Source organism: Periplaneta americana, chromosome 12, assembly GCF_040183065.1.
Source record: "Periplaneta americana isolate PAMFEO1 chromosome 12, P.americana_PAMFEO1_priV1, whole genome shotgun sequence".
Lineage (NCBI taxonomy): Eukaryota > Metazoa > Arthropoda > Insecta > Blattodea > Blattidae > Periplaneta > Periplaneta americana.
The window spans coordinates 42,729,579-42,751,780 of record NC_091128.1 but is presented as its reverse complement, the minus strand read 5'-3'; the positions used below and the strand labels follow the sequence as shown (position 1 = coordinate 42,751,780).

Below are 22,202 nucleotides of genomic sequence, written 5' to 3'. Positions count from 1 at the left end.
CTCCACTGACAGTTTCACGTACAGTGCAAAGGTACAGGGAACTACGTTTATATTCTCGAAGACAGGATATGGTAGGAAAAGGTCAACTTCTCGCAATAGATGACCAGTTCTTGCGCCTTCAAGTACTGCTTAACCGCCACACCACTGCAGTCAAAGCCAAAAATCGACTAGAACAAGTGCAAGGTGTGAATGTCAAAGAGAAGGAGGTTACATAATGCTGGTCTGATCTCCAGAAGCCCTGCTACTGGCCACAACTTACAAAACATCGTCAAACTCGCTTACAGTTTGTAAGGAAACATTACGAATAGGCTGACAAACAGTGGGGAACAGTTTTGTTCTCAGATGAGCCCGATTCTACCTCAGATCCCCAGATGGAAAGAAAAGAGTATGGATACAGTTTAGTATATACAGTTGCGAAGCTCAATACTTAATAAATACACATACACAGATAGTTGCTGACCATCAGGATCACTACTCTCGCCTCAGCACAGACCCTTTCCCGAGCAGACGATAATGTATGTTCGGGTTTTCTATTTCAGCGTATAGAGCTCAGTGAAATATAACTTTATTGCGTATCATTGCTAAGCTTTATTTAGTGTAATGTGTCCATAAGTTCCGTTTACTACATATTGCATAATTTGTTGCAGAAATAATTACAAACCTGTGTTATTTTAATGTGAAGAGAATTTTATATGTTAACAATCTATTGGCATCAACATTTTAAGTTTAGAATGGAAGCTATTTTGAGGTTTAATAAAATTATATTGTGATTTTAATTTAGCACATCTACCTTCATTAATTGTAGACAGAAAATTTACCATACCACTCCTACGAAATTAGTGTACGTACGATTGTGTTACTTCGTTTCTTAGGAAGTAGATAAATACAATAATTCAGTACGAACTCGATTGTAGTATCAAAATACTAACAAATTGAATGTGTGGCGTATCATACATGACATTATGCCTAATTATAATGTATAATTGCGAATATAGGAATATAAATAATAACCTATAATTTCCATATGACATAACATAGGCCTACATATGTAATGGCAGGACATTGTAAATCTAGATGCTCTAGTAATAGAGCTGTGAGGTTACCGTATTCCAATATAGTCAAGTGTCCGAAGGCCAATAAGGCAGCACTCATAAAGCGGTGGAACTAGAGCTGAGGTAGTTCCTGCGATTTCGGAAGTGAAAATCGTTGAATTTATAAGAGCTTTTTTGTGGAGGTGCAGGTGATCGTATAAGCAAGACATAATAAAAGCCAAAACTAACCAAACCTAACCTGTCACAGATCCGTATATATGAGGAGTATGAGTACAAAGGAACTCCCTCTGCGCTAGTTTAGCCTACTAACATAGTACATTAATCAGACTTCAGATTGGAGTACCATAAGAAACGAAAAAATACAACAAATAGAGACTAATTGCATTTTCAAGTTATCACACGTAACTTTATGCTTAATTATAATGTATAAATGCGAATATTGAAGTACTGGTACATTAAACATAACCTATAATTTCAACATACCAAAATATCTGTGTGGTGCAACTGAAAATTAGTGAATCATGCATAAATGAATGTACAAGAATTTCGCAATGTTTAATCCAAATAAAGTCAGGTATTACACATACGAACAACGTAATTTTCAAACCAAAAATAATATTACACCTTAACTCGCAAGTGAATTATGTCTGAAGTATCTCATAATCATAGTTTTAAATTTATTAATGCAATTACACTACATTTTAGAGAAATATATGTTGCTCTTTATGCATTGCAACTAATTTATAGGTTTGAAATGCCGCCTTTGTGATCGGGTTAAGCAAGTCACATGGTCTGCCTATATTAAATCGCGATGGCAGTGACATAGTCTATTGTTCCTAGTACTCACAGCACTCCAAGCGGCTAGCAACTATCACGAGAAATGCAAAAAATCATCCCAAGCTTCGCAACTGTATATACTAAACTGTGGTATGCAGAAGAACTGGAGAAAGGTATTTATTCTCCAAGCAACACTTCATCAAGGATAGCCTTTCATGGCAGTTCAGTGATGGTATGGCAAGGAATCAGTTTGACTGCAGAACAGACCTCGTCTTTGTGGAGGGTGGGTCTCTTACTGCCCATCACTACATTGAAGAAATCCTTGAGCAACATGTTCTTCTCTTTGCATCATTTATTGGTGACAATTTCATGCTCTTGCAGGACAATACACGTCCTTGTGTAGCGTGATATGTTCTCCAGTACCTCAATGAAGTAGGGATCCAACTCAGACAATGGTAATCATGCAGTCCGGATCTTAATTGATCATCTGTGGGACATTTTAGAAAGGAATGTCCGTCACCACACTCCAGATACTCTTCAAGAGCTACGAGGCCATGTATGCAACACCTGAGCCACATAACATAAGATGCGGTCATCCTCTACCAACACAACTACTCTAGTGCCGTTCTCGGGGCTTAATGGCATCACAACTCTTAAACATTGTTTAAAACAGAGTTCAATGTCACAGAATTTATTATACACAAAAAAAGAAAATCTTGTAACTTTGTTTTGGCTGCTTATGTTTAGGGTTACAAATTTTAATGGCACAGCAATAAATATAGGGTGAGAGATAAGTGGCAAAGATCATGTCACAAACCATCCAATGGGTATACTTCCTTCCCAAAACATGAATTAACACTTGTCTACTACAAACAGGTTCACAGAAGCACACAGTAATGTTATAATTTCTATTATGGTTTGATATTTCAAATTTATTCAAGTGTTGCGTTTTCTTTTTTTGCTCGGCAGTGTATTTTAAGTAAAAACTGAAGTCACTGGTAACATGCATATTTCACACAAAATTCTTTGGCATCACCTTTCCCAACAGGGTCATGATATACATGATTTTATGTGAGAAAACCTTCAACAATCCGTTTAAATTCGAATTTCTGTGGTACCAGTTATGCCTAGATGCCAGCAGAGAATCTATTTTTATTAACACAAATCTAATTTTACACATTCACCAGCGTTACATTGCATGTCTCGAGGGCAGAGCAAAAACGATTTCCAGCATCTGACCTGTATGTTAATCTCCTGCACTGCACTGTTATGTAGAAGAAAAATTTATATATATTTCAATAATGAACTATTTTATTAAAGTCACATGATCACATGCCATTTTTCACATAACTTTAATACAATGAATATACAGAATGATTCACGAGATAAGGTAAAAAATTTAGTATACGATATCTTAGGCCATTTTGAGTGAAAAATGTTCATATGAACATAGGTCCATTTTCGAACAATGGGAGAGCTAGATGCATTTTTTTTGGTAAAACTTCTCACCCCAATGTGAATCAGACGTTACCATATGCTGCTGATGTTAGATGTGAGACAAGGTCACGGATCGCAATGAATGACGAACATTGAAATCTGCATTGTGAGCAATGTGGATAAGTTTATTCACCTCACAAATCGGGTGATGGGGCATTACAAATGTCCAATCGCCTGCCCTTATCTGATGTAATGACACAGATCCCGTGCATAACACAAATAGGCTACACTATCGCTTATCAGTTCACAGCAGTTCAGTCAGCTACTTACAGTATTGTAGTTATACAGGTACAGTTATCGTAAGTGTTAAGTTGTGTTTTTCAAGATGCCTTATAAATTTTACGCCGATATTATGTATGTTTACGGTTTGTGCAATGGAAGTTCCTTGCATGCCATCGCTGAATATGAACGACGCTTTCCAAACAGAAGAGTACCGTATCAAAGAGTATTTACTGTCTATGGGGTTGGATGAAAGACTTGGTATAGCAAAGGAAGGTGAAAATGAGAGAGGCGCTAATCGACTGTATTTTGGATGCTGTATGCCGCATAAAGAACAGCCACGTGCAACTCTCCTGAGCGAGGAGAGCGATTCATGCCCGAGCGCAACAGTGCATTGAAGCAGGAGGAGGTACCTTTGAAAATGTGCGAAAACATCGACCCCGACATTTAGAATATTAGGTATCTATGCATACGTGAATGTAAGCTTTAAATTTGTCCTTTATCTGTCTCTAAATGCAAGTTAGTACAATGGAATCCCAGAAGTTTTTGTGAAATCAAAGAGTCATATCTCCGTAACCGTTCAAAAACGGACCTATATTCATATGAATTTTTTGACTCAGAATGACTTCAGAATTCACATCCCAAATTTGATACCTTTCCTCGTGAATCACCCTGTATAAGTTCAACATTAAGTGAAATTTGTTTCTCATTATTCAGACTACAAAATATAAATGCAAGTTGCATTTATTTTTTTCGAATTTGTAGCTTTATTTTAACCATTAATTTTACTTTACAAGATATGTGAAGTTTCCACAAACCAAAATCTTAACCAAGGGATTGTAAATGCGGTTCTATGCAAATATAAATCTGTCCTGTAATACTGAATAATAACAATAAGTGTATTTTTTTAAACAAAAGTTAAAAATTTATTAACAAATCAATACATAAGTGACTACCATGGAAGCCCAATATGTCAACAATAATTGACAGTAACACTCAGTACAGTGTACAAATATAAAACACAGCTTCCACAATGATCATTTACTTCAACATACATCAGTTAACACGTGAGAATCTTATGGATTGTTTATTTTTATATCTGTGTTCACTTTGCCATCTATTTGATTATTCTCTACACTTTAGAAATTAATTTAGGAAACTATGTTCACAGAGTTAGATGCATATCTGGAAGTGTGCTGCTGCCATAAATTCCAAACTCTTCAGTTTGCAATAGATACTTGAATACCTGAGACTCTTACCACATCTATTTCAAAAGTCTTTCAGCAATTTCATTTTGAACAGAATCAAGTACAGCTTGCACGCAACAGGAACAATATTGCCAAATACTTAGTACATTCCATTGTCATACTTGACATCAGGGTTGAAACTCTAAGTCGGATAGAGCTTCGGTTTTTCTCACATTTTGCCATCCACCAAAGTAAAATTTAACTACATCTCTCTAATTTTCCAACCAGTCACAGGAAAGATTTTTTTTTATTTTAGTAGTTATTTTACGACGCTTTATCAACATCTTAGGTTATTTAGCATCTGAATGAGATGGTGATAATGCCGGTGAAATGAGTCTGGGGTCCAACACCGAAAGTTACCCAGCATTTGCTCATATTGGGTTGAGGGAAAACCCCGGAAAAAACCTCAACCAGCTAACTTGCCCCGACTGGGAATCGAACCCGGGCCACCTGGTTTCGCAGCTAGACGTGCTAACCGTTACTCCACAGGTGTGGACCATAGGAAAGAAACTTCTGGGTAAAATATTTCTTGTTGGACAAGTGAACATATGGAAACTCTGTAAATAACGTAAATATCTTAAATAAAAAAAAATTATTTGAGGACAAGGTAACAATACAAGGGGAGCCAGTATTTTTTTTTCTGCAACTCTTGTAAATACATAAGATTTCAAGAGTTCAATGAGAGGTGTTAGTACTTCTGCTCACTGCAACTGAATCATTCTGTTAATAACAAACATTTCAGGCCTTGTGTATCTGGCAATGTTACTGCCAGGAAATTCTTTATCAAGCTGTAGTCAGTGAATTTACACAGCAACTGGTTCTGGTCTTGTTCAGTGGCTGCATGTCACCTCGCACAGCTTCGATCTAGATCCGTCATGGGACCAAGATTCCAACTGCTTCACTATGCTGCAACAACAAACAACAGTGTCACTACACATGCCATCTTGAACTTTTAATCGACACACCAACATTCTTGTAATGTAATTTAATTTAATTTATGTTTATTGCTCTAATATATTAGCAACTAATATTCCAATGAAAGGCATTAAAAATCATTTAGATTTACTTTCAAGTAATGAAATTACCTGTATTAATAATGAGAGTTTACCTAAATTGTAGGGCGTTTTTATTTTTTGCTAAACATATCTAGTGGAAGATATTTTTACACCCATATTCAATAGAGATGGCTACGACAAGAGTAAGCATGTGTATATATTAAGCACATTTTCTGATGAAAAAAAATCTCCACTTTACGTCATATCTATTGAATACTGGTACAGTTAAGTACTCAAGTCCCTACGTGAAGGATGTGTTAACAAGGACACCAATCTTCACAAAACTGCAGTTTACCAGAAGCCGAGACGTGGATCGACCAACTTCTGTAACAAAGAGCTTCACAGGACTGAAATCCAACTCTTCAAACTGAAAAAAACACTCAACTTAACATCCAAATGCTGATGTACATCCCCCCAGCCAATGTTCAAAACCATCAGTCTTTGGCAAGCCTATCATCTACACAAAATACATCCAAAAGTAATACATGAAGTAGCTATGGAAATCACTCAGTAAATTCTTACAACACAAAAAATTAAGACACGATTGACATGAGTATACGACATCTGTGATTACATTCCAATGTAAAGAATTTACTGCTTTATTTCCACGTGAATGATGTGGGTTGGTGAAATCCAAATCTAGCAGAGTCCTGCAACGGGTTACAAATGAGAGAACGGACCCAGCTTCACCAGAGCAACCTCACAAGACAGTCAAACCCACATGTTGCAGACTTCGTCATTATGGTACCGAACTGTACAGCTACAGATGCATTTAGTAAAGATATAAAACTCACTTCTACCAATTAAACATAACAAAAATTAATCTTTTTGTAACTCTTTTTCAATATTCTTTTCGTTGCCAAATATATATGCACTAACTGTTAAATGTGTATTCATCAAATAAGACTGTCTGTTCCCAATGACCTTCCTTATATGACATGTTTGCCAATGAAGTATTGTTAATCGTTTCACAGAAGTAACACTTGCTTCTTCAAGACAATACCAAATGTAATCAACTAATTAATATGTCATTCTAATTAAAGATTTTTACCTTTTGCACATGAAGAAAACTTCCATTCAACTTTGTCTCCAAAAATATTACTTTCTACATGTTCTGTAGTTTCTCTTGAAAATATATAATTTGATTTTGGTCTTATGGTTGACAAAAACCAAAAGAAAAAATGAAGTTCATTACCATAAAACTTGAAACCCCTTAAGAACTTTTCAACATCACTAAAAGCACAAGAATTAGTTTCCTGGTCTCCCATCATCCAGTGTGGAATGCATAAATTTTGAGAAAATGAAAACCAAACAGTTCATGTACACATGTTAGCCTCACATCATAACTCATTGTGAACAGATATTTTACTTCATAGTTCCCATATGATAAAAATTTATGGCCTTCCGTTGGCAAATTTGTATCTGAACTTGTTAGTTTTATGAATGTAACGTGCCGTTTGAAATAGCATAAATCTCTCTTGTCTAATTCCTTTGCAAAAGTGAAATATAATTCAACAAGCATCTGACAAAAAGACTAGCAACATTGCTGCTTCTGGAACAGAGCTACTGTTAGGTGACTACCAAAACAGCAACATGGAATGACTATTTCTTTGCAAGGTAATTTGAAAACAGTGACTGGCATAAATGACCCTTACTGTAATCACATATCAATGACTGTGTGTGTCCCAGAGTATGCAAAAAGTGCAAGACAAAAAGCTAAATGTTTACCGGGTGCCTATACCTGATGAAAGAAATGATGGGGCCTTTCCAACCATACAGAATGACTGTATATGCAAGATCAAAATCCAGATTTTTCGAAGCTGCTGGAACAAAAAAAATGACACACAGGAAGTTATATATTCTGACAAGCTGCATAAAAATCGGAGTACTAGCAGTCATATAAAAAAATTAACAAAAGAAAACAGAGAGACCTAGACATTGTGACCAGCCTGCAAGAATTCCTCTTAAACCACGAAACTTTGCTAAGTCAATGTAATTGTCACCCAATTTATTACTGAGGATCATACTTTCATTAACCTGCAGGTCATTTAGCATTAAAACTTCAAAAGAGAATAAACATTTTCTACATGAAGTTAGCACAGCAAACCAAGCTTAACTTAAAATTCGTGACGTAAGTATTGAGAACATATCTGAAGGCTTATAATTTTTTAAAGAGAAAAGAATGCAAATAACATTAACAGACAAATTCGTGTTTAAATTAATTGCAGTAGAGAGAAAAGACATGTCAAAAATAACTTTCTGATAACAGAAAAGATGAAAAATACTCCAAGCATAATTTTCAAACTGGTAATTTGGAGAATCATAGCATTCCTTTCTACTGTGTAATTTTAAAATTCTTTTCCTTTCGCACCTTATACAGGGCTATTCAAAAAGAAGGAGCAGATTTCAAATATTTATTTCTTCCGAACTACAAAAGATAGAAACACAATTCCAACATTCCTGGACACACGAAAGTTTAAATTTTGAACAGTCTGGGTAGAAGTTCCAATCATGGCCACATTGGCACTGTTGATTGCAGTGTTAAGGCCAATGTCAGGCATAGGGGGCATAAAAACACGGTCTTTTACATAACCCCACAGATAAAAATCACAAGGTGTGAGGTCTGGAGACCTGGGAGGCCACCATACAAACTGCAGTTATTGCAAGTATTACATCCTGACGATCACAACAAAAGGTACGAATTTTGCATTAGCATGCTAGATGATATGGAAGAAGACTTCTAAATGATTAATATTTTCCAATGAATCCACTTTTCATCTTTCCGGTAAAGTTAATCGCCATAACATTAGAATTTGGGCAAGTGAAAACCCTATGTCAGTTATTGAACATGAAAGAGATTCACCGAAGATTAACATCTTATGTGCCATATCTGTAAACAAAGTTTATGGACCTTTCTTCTTCATGGAGAAAACTGTGACAGAAATAACATATCTAGACATGCTTGAAAACTGGTTATTTCCTCAACTTGAAGATGATTCAGATGACTTCATCTTCATGCAAGATGGTGCCCCGCCTCATTTCTCTAACCACGTCCGACGTTACCCGAATGACACCATTCCAGGACGTTGGATTGGAAGAGGAGATCAACTTCATCGCTGGTGGCCTCCCAGGTCTCCAGACCTCCTTGTCATTTTTATCTGTGGGATTACATAAAAGACCGTGTTTTTATCCCTCCCTATTCCTAACATTGGCCTTAACACTGCAATCAACAGCGCCAATGCGGCTCTGATTGGAACTTCTACCCAGACTGTTCAAAATTTAAACTTTCGTGTGTCCTGGAACATTGGAATTGTTTTTCTATCTTTTGTAGTTTGGAAGAAATAAATATTTGAAATCTGCTCCTTTTTGAATAGCCGTATATTTTAAACATCGCACTAAAAATATATGAAGTCTGCTATTCAAAACTTTCTTCCTGAAACAATGTCGTAAAATGTCTCTTCGTAATTTGCTATAACATTAAACTTAATGTAAGTAGCTGTTAATCCTCAGATTACATTTTGCAATGATTATGTGATATATGACAACATGACAGAGTGCTCAACACACACATCATGAAGACTATATTGTACAGCCCAATGGATGGCAGTTCAGCTCTTGAAATATACAGTAGAACCCTTCTTCCACATTTTTCAAGGGATCAGGGGAAAAGTGAATGAACTGAGGGAAATGGTACAACTACAGTAACCTACAAATCTAAAAAGCAGACACTTTTTTTTTTTTTACTAGTTTCTTGTAAAGAAGCTGGATATTTCAGGACTACCTGTAGTTCACACAGTTCCTCTAACAGCACCATTACCAAGAATCGACTTTGGAACTCTAAAAGCAAAGCTTCAGAGTTGCACAGTCCAATGTTTATGTATGTACACTGCACCTCAGAGTGTAAACAACTCCAACACAGACAGTTGTGCCAACAGAAGATCACTTACAAAGTTATCTCGTTACTTGCTGAGACAGTGCAGATTAGAATGACAAGTGTGCGTACTAAATTAAGAGAATATAATTACTATTAAGAAAAATAAACTATTCTGTAAGCTTTGCAATTGGGAAATGTCACGTCACAAAACTTTCAATGAATACGAATAAACACAAACATGCTCACGAAACATTAGAAGATGATTATTAGTTGCAGCAAGGGTCCAGTGAGTTGACTAACACAGGGCATTCCTTTTATGAAGACATTGTGATGCATTTATTTGCATCTCTCAGCAAATTACAAAATAACAAACTCTGCACATTCATAAAAAATACACAAGGAGAAATATTCCAGATGAATAGACATTGCGAAAACGGTATGTCCAAACATTTATAACAAATGCACAGACATTAGGAGTGAATTGAAAAATAAAAAATTTGGACTTCCATTGATAAAACCAGCGATTCCATCAGATGTCATACAGCCAATGTAACTGTTGGTGCAATGAAGACAGAAACTACAGCAAAACATATCTTGTAACTTGCAAGACCTTAGAATAAAGTGAATTATTCTACAGTCACAGCTTTTCAACAAGGTTACAAAAAACCTTTGGTCATTTGGTGTAATATGAAAATGTGTGTGACAGATGCTGCCACTTATATTGCAAAAGCATGAATGTTTTTTAAAAATAAGTATACATAGCTTATTCATGTAACTTGTCTAGCACAAGCTTGCCACAGAGTTGCGTTCTCACTCTCTCCTTCACTCTATATATGGTGGAAGTGAAATAATCCCGCATATTGAAAGGGATGGTATGATACACTTAAATGAAGAGAAAACCTACATTACGTTTTGTGATTAAATGCACAGTTAATTAGAAAATTAAGTTGGAACTTTAAGCAGTCTGACAACTTCACCACTAACACACACTTTTCTCGTAATACAGATTAAGAGGTCAACAAACTCGAGTCTGTCTCGCTAGATGAACTGTACATCCCACCCCCTCTCTGTCTACAACGTTGTAATCTCCTTGCATCGTCCAGTGACTTGAAATTAGTTGTTTCTAAATTAGATTTACAGGAAAACCCTGCATGCTATTGAAACACACAAGAGGAATACATGATTCTTTATTAGATTTTCTACTGATACAGACAAAAATTACGACATCCTACTTGCAACAGTTACCAAATAAGAGGATGTGAAACCGTTGGAAAAAATTTTTTTTTCGGTGGGGGCATGAGGGGGGAGAGGAACTATGAACTTTCCACCAATTACACTTTTTTTGTTACATACAACATGAGCTATTCACTCTGAAAATCTGCAGCGTTATTTTACTTTCCCTCTGTATATATAAATACAGTAAAACCTCGATAAGACGAGCCTGCTTATTACTCTATCCCGTGTAATAAGCTTTTTTTTGTCTGGTCCCTGAACATTTCATATAACGCCTTTATAAAATACCCCGTTTGTTGCGGTCAAGTCCTGCACAATATGCTGATTTTGTGGAATATTTTCAATGTAATTTTTCAGCAATATAATGTAACAGCAATGAATCATTTTGGCCATTGAACTTACTGGTGCCATTAACCTGAAAAGTATTGCATTCGACCCTTTACCTGCGCATTTAAACTTTCATACTATACAATACCCCACCCTCTTGTTATGCTCTCTTATTAGACACTCTACCTGTGCAGTTTACAGTTACAATAATCCACCCTCTTGCTAATCCTCTTTTTCTCAAGCAACATTCCTCACTCGACCGTAATAAAATTCGGGAAATTTTTGCTAGTCAGTTTGTCATCTTTTAGTGTATTGAAGTGTCGTGAGTGTTAAACGAAAAGCACTTTTTGTGTCTGAAAAATTCGGAATCTTACGAAAGTGTGATGAAAACAGTACTCTTACTAAGAAACAACTCTGATTCATTAGGAATCCCATCATCGACATTAAGAACGATAATAAAAAATCCCGACTCAATCACTGCAGCTGCGGTGTCGGGAGGGTGTAAGCGCAAGAGAGTGAAGTGTGGTAAAACTGAGGACTTGGAGAAGACGCACACGGCAAACAACTATTAAGGACTCTTTTCGAAAGAATTAAGTACAGTACATACATACAGTATCGTAAATGTCTTTAACGTACAGTATAGTAATTACATAATGGAGTAATACTGTATTACCTTTCACGAATCCTGTATTTCAATAAAGAAAAATGCTAACAGATATTGTATATAAGTCAAAATTAGTATACCCGCCTAATATGCGGTCCCGGTTAATATGCAGTTTACACGCAGTCCATTGAACAGCGTCTTATTGGGGTTTTACTGTATACTATATTCGTAATAAAATATTTTCAATGAAATGTGTATCATTTTGCATGTGCAGACTGTACTCCTGGCTAGGTGCTTTTTCACTACCCACTGGGCTACATATACCAGATTGCAGCCTTAGCTTTACGAGTCCCTTAATTCAAGCCCTAGTCATTACTATGTGCAGCAAGACAATTTCGCAATGCTGCAAAAGTCTCTACTCTTGCAGAAACAGCAACACAATGTCAACACTAACACTAGCATCACCAACATCATCACTGGCACTGTCATAGATACGAATTCTGAAAACGATGCTCTCTGATTGTAACAGTCTGCATTATCAAATATTTTATCTTCCATAACCACGTCTTCAGTCAGTCCTGAAAGGAAGCCAGCTTACTAAAGGCAATTTGTAATATCCGATTTCTTTACATCCCTCCACACTTCTTGCTATGAAATGTCTTTTGTGTCTGAATATCAGCACTAGATTTTTCCGACAATAACCTGCCTTGAAGGTACGAATAATATCCAAATATGCAATCTGCTTCTGCAGATGTCTGGCAAAAATTCTAATTACACATTTCTTGGAAGCAAGGTCTGCAGATCGGCAGTGCATAGTCAACAATAAGAGCAATCTTCCTATTTTAAACCTCTATGTCAGCATCAAAGGCACTTGTGTGCTGTACAAATAAACTCTGAGGCTATCCAAACCCTATTGCTGCTTTCATAAAGTTATGAACATATGAAAACCGAAGATAAAAAAACAAACAAAAAGTAACTGTGTAAATGCCGTGGATGTAAAAGCAGGGTTGTAATGTATATTTCCCCTGTCTCATCTCTGAGGAGCCACATAAATTCCATTGGCACAACTATTTCCTAAGACAATTATAAGCTTTAACTAACCAAGACATTAAGCAATTCAAGAAAGTTCTTGTAGTTAATAGTCATTTGATAAACAAGCAAAAAGTTTTCATTTGGGATGCCCTTCAAAATTTAATATACCCTCTTATATCTATTTATGAAGACAAAGACAAAAACGGAAACATTATCTCTCATCAACAATCCAATCTCTTTCCAACCCGAGTGTCAAGAGAAATGTGGACTTTTCATTAGATGTCAGGGAGTCTTGTGCACTCCCAAAGAATAAATGCAGACGGACTAAACCCGTGCAGGACACTGTCACTTAAAAATAACCACTCTACAGAAAAACCCCATCCATTGCCGTCAAAGGGATACCGAAGAAGTGCTGCAACTGAGTGAAGGAAGTTTCAAACTAACCAGACCAACTTACCATTAGCAGCGATCAAAGTGTGCCACAGCACAAAGACCACACAATATGCAGAAGATGGCTGCCCAGATGCTCAACTGTCTGCCTGAAAAGTTGCCGGCTACAACAGATACCAAACACACTGCAATTGTATAAGCAACTAACATCCACTTCCCTTCTGTAACACATTCTTCTTCTTCTCTTCTGACGAAAACAGATGTACAAGACCAAAATCATAAAAACAAAAAAAGAAGTTTCACTTTTACATAAAATATTTATTCACGATTGTGAAATAGGGATTACAATGATGGATCAACCCTTTATGCTAACAGCACCTAACTATTGCTAGTAGCCAACAGAAATCAATTACTTCAATACAAAACCACAACAGAATCCTTTCACTCTTAACTGAATACAGCGACAATATGCCAACCTCGACAACACTATCCAACACAAAATGAATCCATGTTGACAACTTTTGAATGGTAACCACTAACTCCAAAACGGGACCCTTTCAGACAAGAGACCCTGTCCACATCCTGTCGATTTAAAAAACCTAAAAATTACCATTCATAGCTGATGCAAACTCAACAGCCAGCACATAAAGAGCAAAAGGACGTCAACACTAGAAAACTTCTTCCATGTAGACTTCTTGCATTTTCTAGTAGAGACAAACATCGATTGTGTACCCTTCGAGGCGTGAGCGATCCATCATATCTGGAAAAGCTGTTAAGGAAAACCAGCAACACTTACAGATAATGGACAAGTATAAAGTATATAGACTATGTATCCATTATACAACTTTCTATATTCAATTCAACTACTGTATACAAGAAATTTAGGCCCTTGTCCGAATTAAATCCTTGAAAATGAACAGTGGCAGCTTGTGAATAATACTGTACTACACATTTAGCTTGTAGTGCAACAATTTCATCATTATCATCATCGTCCTTGCAGGTATTAGGCCTAGTGGCCTGTTATGGTCTCCATCCATCTCTTCAGGGGGCATCCCAAAGATCGTCTTCCATGTGGTAAATAGCGGAGATTTGTCTTGGGAGTCTGGAACGGTCCATCCCATTGACATGGTTAAGCCATTTTTGTCTGTAGTGGTTGAGATGTTCATAAATAAGTGTAATTTTCAATTCTTTTGTAATTAGTTCATTCCTTTTGTGGTCAAGCAAGCTGTAGCCGGCAGTCCTCCTTACAAATCTCATTTCCGCGTTGTTAGGCATTGAACATTGAGTTTCAGACAGTCCAGGCCTCACTACCATACATGAGGACAGGTCTTGCTAGAACTTTGTAATATGCTTTTAACCTGGTATGTTTTTGGGTTTTCGTGGTTGTGAAAACATGGTTGATGGTTCTTAAGGCTCCATTAATATGTTGAATATTTTCAGATATATCAGTAACAGGTAAATATGTCAAATTATAACCTAAATATTTAAACGAGTTTACCTGTGCTAACATATGGGTTCCAATGCAAATTTTACTCCTAACTGGCTGTTTATCTTGGAACGCCATAATTTTTGTTTTGTTTGGGGAAATTTTCATATTGAAATTTTGTGCTATTACATTCAGGTGATGTATTGAGTATTGCAGCTCGTCTTCATTTGTAGCAAAAAGAACCTGATCACCTGCATATAATAATGTATCTACAGTACAATTTCGAACGAGTGGGATGTTTCCATGAATTGATAGTCGCCAATGTCTGATTATGAAGTTGATGTATATATTGAATAAAAGTGGTGAGAGGGGGCATCCTTGATGAACTCCACAGTTTATCGGTCTCCATTCGGTATGTTCTACTCAATATTTCATCTAATTCCAAATCTTTAATTCCTAATCCCTTTACATTCCAGGTAGCAAGTTTGAAAATATTTTTCTTTTTCCATCTCTTGTCCTTATTTATCGCCGGGTTGTCATCGTTTGTGTCAGTCGGGGTTACTTTGTTCAGAGACTTGAAAGCACATAAATGTCCTATTAATCGGTTGCTAGCCAAGGAGTAGTAAGTTCAGTGGTGGGGTTGCCACCTTATAGCCTCTGAACCGGCTTTGGGATGATGATGATAATAATAATAAAAATAATAATAATAATAATAATAATAATAATAATAATAATGAATGTGAAATTTACTTGAAAGCCTTTACTGAACTCTTCACGAATGACATGTATTCCTGCAAACGTACCCTTGAAACCACGTGCTGCCTTGCACAGATTCTAGTCAACCAAAGCAAATTATCTTTAAAGCATATTCAGCAATTACTCCTAAATACTATTAAACCAGAAATAAAGTAAATGGTAGAATAGAATCAAGACAAGAGAAAAGAATTCTCTTTTAAATGAAGAAGCAACCATTTCCTTTCCCAGTGCTCAGACATTGGAATGTATTAAATGTGAATAAATTACGTTTACTTAATTAAATCCAAGAAGTGTGCAATATTTTCTTTTTCAAAGCTGGCTTTCCTAGAGAAGCATATTTTCGGATGTGTTGACTTTTGTCTATCATGTCTATTGTTAGACAGTTTTTACCCTGCATGATCACATTTAGCATATTGAGGTGACCAGTTATGCCAACCCAAAAAGCAAGATCTGAAACCCAATTAGACTCCTGCAAAATTGGTTATAGACGTATTTTCATTTTCACAAATTCTGAAATAGAATCTCACAGTTGACAAAATCATTGCATAACAAGGCGACATGCATTCTACTTGCACAGCTACAACCTTACTCCCACCCATGCTCCGACAGAGGTTCAGTGAGTGCACTGTGATACAGCACGCACGCACACACGCACACGCACGCACGCGCGCACACACACACACACATTGTGCACCGTCTGAGCAGCACTGATGTAGACCAATATAGAAAGCACTGCTGCATCAAAGGATACGGACTGCACGTTCAGCATCCCAGTCACTGGAAAATCTGACCAGTCCCACATCTTTACCTCGCATTTCTGCAAACTTAACATCTCCACATTCCCGGAACTTATCTCGAAGCATTTGCCACGTTGCAGCAGGGGGCAACTACAACAGAGAAGAGAGGTCGTCACAGCAGAAAATAAATAAACAGACCTACAGTTACAAAATCTATCACAAAACATTTAATTTTGATATAACAGTTTAAAGCAATTATGAAGGAGACATAAGTAGAAATAACGTAGGTACAAGAAGTATGACAACATTCATATGTTTACATTTTAACAAATTTAAAACCACGTAACAATGTTGGCTAACAGAAAACATCTTTTATGTTATTAAGGAATTTTCGACTCTTCTGTAGACTTCAATATTTTTTGTATCTTTGCTTTGTAAAGGGTGCGGCAAAACATCCTCCCTAATTTAAAGTTTAAATAAAAAACAGATGGATCACAATAAGGAAACTTTATTAATGTGAATGGTATCTTATCAGTGGGAATTCTTTAATTTTTTGAATAATGTGTCTGTCAAGTGGTGTCCTTCACTATCAATGCATTGTTGAATGCGACTTCAGAAATTCTGCATCACTAACTAGCATTTCTTGAGGAATAAGACCAATTTCTTCCTGTATTGCATTTCTTAGGTCTGGCAAAGCCCTCGGGTGATGTTTGAACACCTCAGCCTTAAGATGCACAAATAGAAAAAAAATCGCAGGGTGCAAGGTCTGGTGATCATGCTGGCTAGGCAACGTCGCCACGTGAAGAAATTAAGCATCCAGGAAACATCTGTCTCAGGACTTTGAGAGAAATCTGAGCTGTATGAGAGGTGGCTCCGTCCTGCTGAAACCATACTTGGTCAATCTGCAGTGCATTGAGTCTTTGTGCCAAAAAATTGTTGACCATGAAAGTGTACCACTGAGAGTTTACTGTCACAGTAGCACTATTCTTTTTAAAAAAAATAAGGACCAAGTATCCTGACTCTTGCAACCGCGCACCACACAGTAACACGGTCGTTATGTAGAGGTTTTTCATGAAGTTCACGAGGGTTCTGTCCACTTCAATATTGGAAATTTTGATGATCTACGCATTAATGTTTTCTGGAGTTCGAACGTTGCGTGGCCTTCCTCCTCCCTTTTTAATCATGTCACTACTTGCTCTAAAGTTTGATACCCATAAGTTAATGCTTTTCTGATCTGGAACTGCCTCATGAGGGGGAATCTGGAAGAGTCTCCGAAAAGAACACTGGGCAGCGACAAAGGAATTACTTAGTAAATGAAGAATTGCCACTGTTAAGATACCATTCATATTAATAAAGTTTCCTTATTTTGATCATCTTTTTTTTTTATTTAAACTTTAAATTACGGAGTATGTTTTGCCGCACCCTTTATTTATCTTTGTTATAGTCAGTAATCCAGCATCACTCTCGATGCACATACTATTAAGTACAATCTAGTATATAAAAGTGAATGTGGGTATATGTATGTTTTCAATACAAATCTACACACTTTGACCGATATTTGCCAAAGTTTGTACATTTAGCCTTCAGAACCAGGAGAAAAACATAGGCTACATTAAAATTGGACAAATGGACGATCAATTATTTTAAAAAGTAAAAATTAAAAATAAATACAATAAAATATTCTAATATAATCACTTTCTGCTGGATCGCATCCCATGACTGTGTAAACCGCCTGCTCAGTAAGTTATTTTGCTGCCAGATGGCAGATAGTGCACACCGCTATTACTGATAATGTTAATAGAGGTGTCCACTGAGCACTACCTGTCACCTAACACCTACTAGAACACAAGTGTTGATTGAGCAGGCAGTGTTAGCAGCCACAGGATGTGATCTAGCAGGCAATGATTAAAATAGTCTCTTGTATAGTCAATTATTTCTGTTATATTCAACATCAGCTTAAAGCTTTCATGGGGCCATGGAAAAAATACCACAAAATTCAGTAACACTGTTGATACATTATGAAAGGCAAAATCTATAACATTCATGTAATAAGTAGCTACAGTATTACACAGTCCAGGACCATATTATTTTGAATGCCAGGTTTCAGTGTGGTTCAGGTTCAACCAAACAGAAAAACATTCGTGTCTCACCATTTGAAGAGTTGCAAAATATTACCTGGGTATAATGGAATGGAATGTAATGTAAATAATAATTGTAAGCCTAATTAAATAATTACAATGTTTGGTATGTAACACACGTTAGTACTAGTTATTTCAGCCTATCCTTCCCATTTTATGTACACTCCCTTTTAAGAGAAAAAAAAAATCAAAGATTCGTTAAAAAGAGGTTCTACTATAGTTGCTTACGTTTTTGACAATGATGGTGTCAGAGAGCCGGGCACCATTCCCTGACGCATTGCCTCCAGCACCTAACGCCCCACGGGACGGTCCATTTGCATAGCCAGAGCCTGCCCCAGCTCCACCTCTGAAGTCTCTCTCAGCTACACTCGAGTTGTAGCCACCTGCACCTCCTGTCAGAGCTGCACTCAGGGAATCGAAATCTCGTCCACTGCTACCAAACCCTGACCCACCAGCCATAGCTGATGACGATCCGCCACCATATCCACCTCCTCCTGCACCGGCCCCATATGAGCCAGACCCACCAGCACCTAGACCACTGCCGTAGGAGCTACTTCCGCCACCCAGGCCTCCGCCCCCTCCGCCAAGGTTTGCTAGGCCTGAAGCGGCTGGGCCAAGTCCTCCTCCCAGACCTGAGCCTCCGAATGCGCCAGCTCCACCCAGACCGATCTCACCACCTCCACCAAGTGATGAGCCAATGAGGCTGCCACCGCCAAGACCGCCCACGCCTGCCAACCCTGCCTGCAGACCTGTGTTCCCTAGACCTGCACAGAACAAAGTCACTTGGTGCTATTTATACAGCCCTTAAAATGCAGAAGCTACCATATTTTATTTTAATATAAGATACCTTATTATCTGACTTCACTTGGTAAAAAAGTGAGGAATGTTATACAGGATCCAAAAACAAGGGAGACATGGCATTATAAGCGGCATTTGGTTTTCGGAGTTTGTAGTAATCATTTCACGTGATCAAACAAAATACATTTTTAGTTTAGTCAAAACAATGAATTTCATGTTGTCAGGCAAAATACATTTTAATATTAGATCATATTAATCTACTAATTTCCAACAATGTGCGAGAGGTCCAGGAGGAAAATGTAGGCCTACTCTTTCACAAATTATTGAACCATTTAGAAAACATCTAAAACACCTTCCAACATAAAGATGAGATGTAGTAAATGTGCAAGACTTCATTGTTAATAGTATATTATTATTGTACATGATATTGTGATTTTACCCTCTTCAGTGATATCTGGTATTAGTTGGCAAAACTGAAGAGAAAGCCAAATTAACCTTTTAGGAACTGCTCTTATGTGATCCTCACTATATAATATCCCCACTACCGCTTTACGTTCTCACAGTTACAATGACTATTACACTTTTACTATGTCACACTACTTTTGACCAATAAAACGGTACGAAAGGATGTCTTTCAAACAATCATGGCTGTTTATTGCACAATTTTGTAACTTCCCTAGCATTTGTTTCTTTGTTTGCCAGCATTTCAAACTGCAAATTCTTTACAATACTATAAAACATGCTTTGCGATCGTCATTTGTTTCCCGCATAGTAGTCCATTTAATGGTGGCTCCACTTAAATGTTTTGGTGAAGGGAACATTAGTGAAATAGAATTTTAGGAAGTCAATATCTATTTTATTGTATTAGAGTACTTTATTTCTTCTAATCTTTATATACTTTCTTCTGTTTTTTTTCATCTCCCTACCTTTTGTTTCTTTGTTTACCAACATTTCGAACTGCAAATTCTTTATGGTACTATAAAACATACTTTGCGATCGTCATTTGTTTACCGCAGTCAACTGAAAATGGTGGCTTCATTCAAATGTTTTGGTGAAGCTAACATTAGTGAAATAGAATTTTAGGAGGTCAAGTAATATTTCATTGTATTAGAGTACTTTATTTCTTCTAATCGCATAATAGTCAATTATAAATCCCACTCTAATTTTGATTTTCTCTAGATAAATCAAAACCTCTAGTGAGATTACTGTTGATAAGAGATGTTGGAAATGTTGTTCTCCATACACACACTTCTGGCATCATCTCAGAAAATTTTCATTCACACTCTAAAGTTCAATATCCGAAATTGAGTCAATTTCTCGCCTGATGTTTTCTTTTAGTTCTTCCAATGTATAGGGGTTTCTTGCATACAGTTAAATTAGGGAATTATATTACTCTTCACTTTCTATCGGAAATTACCCCGTTTCCCTGAATTTGTTCACAAATCTTTGCACAATTTCGATGTGTGGGATAGTTAAACCGCGAAATTGTGTTTCAAATTGCCTCTTAACTTTCCTACAAGAGTTTGTTATCAAACGTGTGTTGTACATAAATATCCTTTGTGATAACGTGTAATCATGTCGAGGCATTATGGAAAACTACGCAAGCACTGATAACTCTTAATGTAATTAGCACTTAAAACTCTTACATTTATACACATGGAACAGGAATGAAACAAACTAGACAATGGCTTCAGTGAAATTGCTGTTCACTCATACAACCTGCTGTTGCCACAAACGTGCGCAAATATTATGTGCGGGTGGCAGGAGTCCCAGCAGTGGTGATATTATAACTGTTTCGGCAGCAGTCTGAGCTACTCCAGCCAGCATGCAAGCCATAAAAAAGAGAACTGGTAATGGAAATTGCACAAAAACGAATTTTAATGAATGATCCCTCATTTTGAAGCTTGGCATCCAGGATGTGGAAAAATAGTAGTTTTCAGTGAAATGTCAATTTTCCTATTTTCCAAAAACCATCTGATGTCAGTTTTCAGAAAAAGATAAAAGCCAAAGGCTTGCTTACATATTTAGAGTTCAGATTCTCTGACAGCACAATGCCAATATGCCAATCTTCATTTGTGTAATTTTTTTAGAACATCTCTATATTGATTATTAAAAATGTTAAGACTTACTAAAAAAATTTACAGGTCTGATTCTTTGGTGTGTAATTTTCTGAGTACAGCTGGGTATTGGACAATAAAACCTACAAAACTTAAGAATTTTGAACATTATTACCATTAAAAATGAAATATTATAATTAATGCCATGATGCGAGTATTTGTTACTAATGATACACATTAATTCTATGGATATATTAATGATATGAAAGTGAAACTTTTTGGGGTTATGTAAGGAGACGTAGGTAATATCTTAAATTAGATCATCTTCTCTATAATTTACTGAGAATGGTTATATAAAACTGAAAACTACAAAACTTACGTATGATAACAATATTATTACAAATGAAATATTTTTAGTTATTAATCAAGTGGTGTGGGTCTTTTTCAGATATTTAATAGTAGTGTGGTGTACATTCTCTAATTTTCCTGGGATGTAGTGCAGAACTATGGAAGAAGCATTAGTAATTGAGTCATGCTTCCTATTTTAGCTGCGTGTTTTCAAACTACATCAAAATTAATATCATATTCCTCTAATTGATTCAATCTTGATCGCTGCCAAGCATATCATTTTGTTGTAGGGAGAATAGCAGGCCATTTCACTTGCTGCCATAATGAGTTATTGCCCACAACCAGCAACGAATGAAACACAAACTGCTAACAATTTACAATGAACAATTTTATTTATGACATATATAAGATTCAACAACTCTGCTAAAATATTCGGCTCATTTTTCATATCTAAGTAGATTCCTCACAACAGCCTATACTGCTGAACATAAATAATTTACATCTCCAATCTTCCGCCACTAACAATTCATTACGAACTTATGACCAATTATACGTCATTGATTCAACATATGTTTTTTGTGGCCAAAATGTTCAGCATTCACAGATACCTAATACACTCCAGAAGTTGTCAGATA

At 36.6% G+C, this 22,202-nt stretch overlaps 1 protein-coding gene across 5 annotated transcripts in view; it reads right to left on the bottom strand.

Annotated features, from left to right (window-relative positions):
* Positions 1 to 4,445: 4,445 nt before the first annotated feature.
* LOC138710345 (myelin expression factor 2-like) overlaps positions 4,446 to 22,202 on the bottom strand; it is a 66,069-nt gene continuing 48,312 nt past the window's right edge. For 4 of the 5 annotated variants that reach the window (XM_069841164.1, XM_069841166.1, XM_069841165.1 and 1 more), the window contains 3 exons: positions 18,593 to 19,128; positions 16,241 to 16,376; positions 13,605 to 14,067 (listed from right to left, as the gene is read on the bottom strand). In XM_069841164.1, the coding sequence (XP_069697265.1) occupies positions 14,012 to 14,067; positions 16,241 to 16,376; positions 18,593 to 19,128 (728 nt within the window). In that variant the 3' untranslated portion in view covers positions 13,605 to 14,011. Of the gene's footprint in view, positions 5,699 to 13,604; positions 14,068 to 16,240; positions 16,377 to 18,592; positions 19,129 to 22,202 lie in introns of those variants that run through there. The other variant, XR_011335216.1, reaches the window with a different exon arrangement.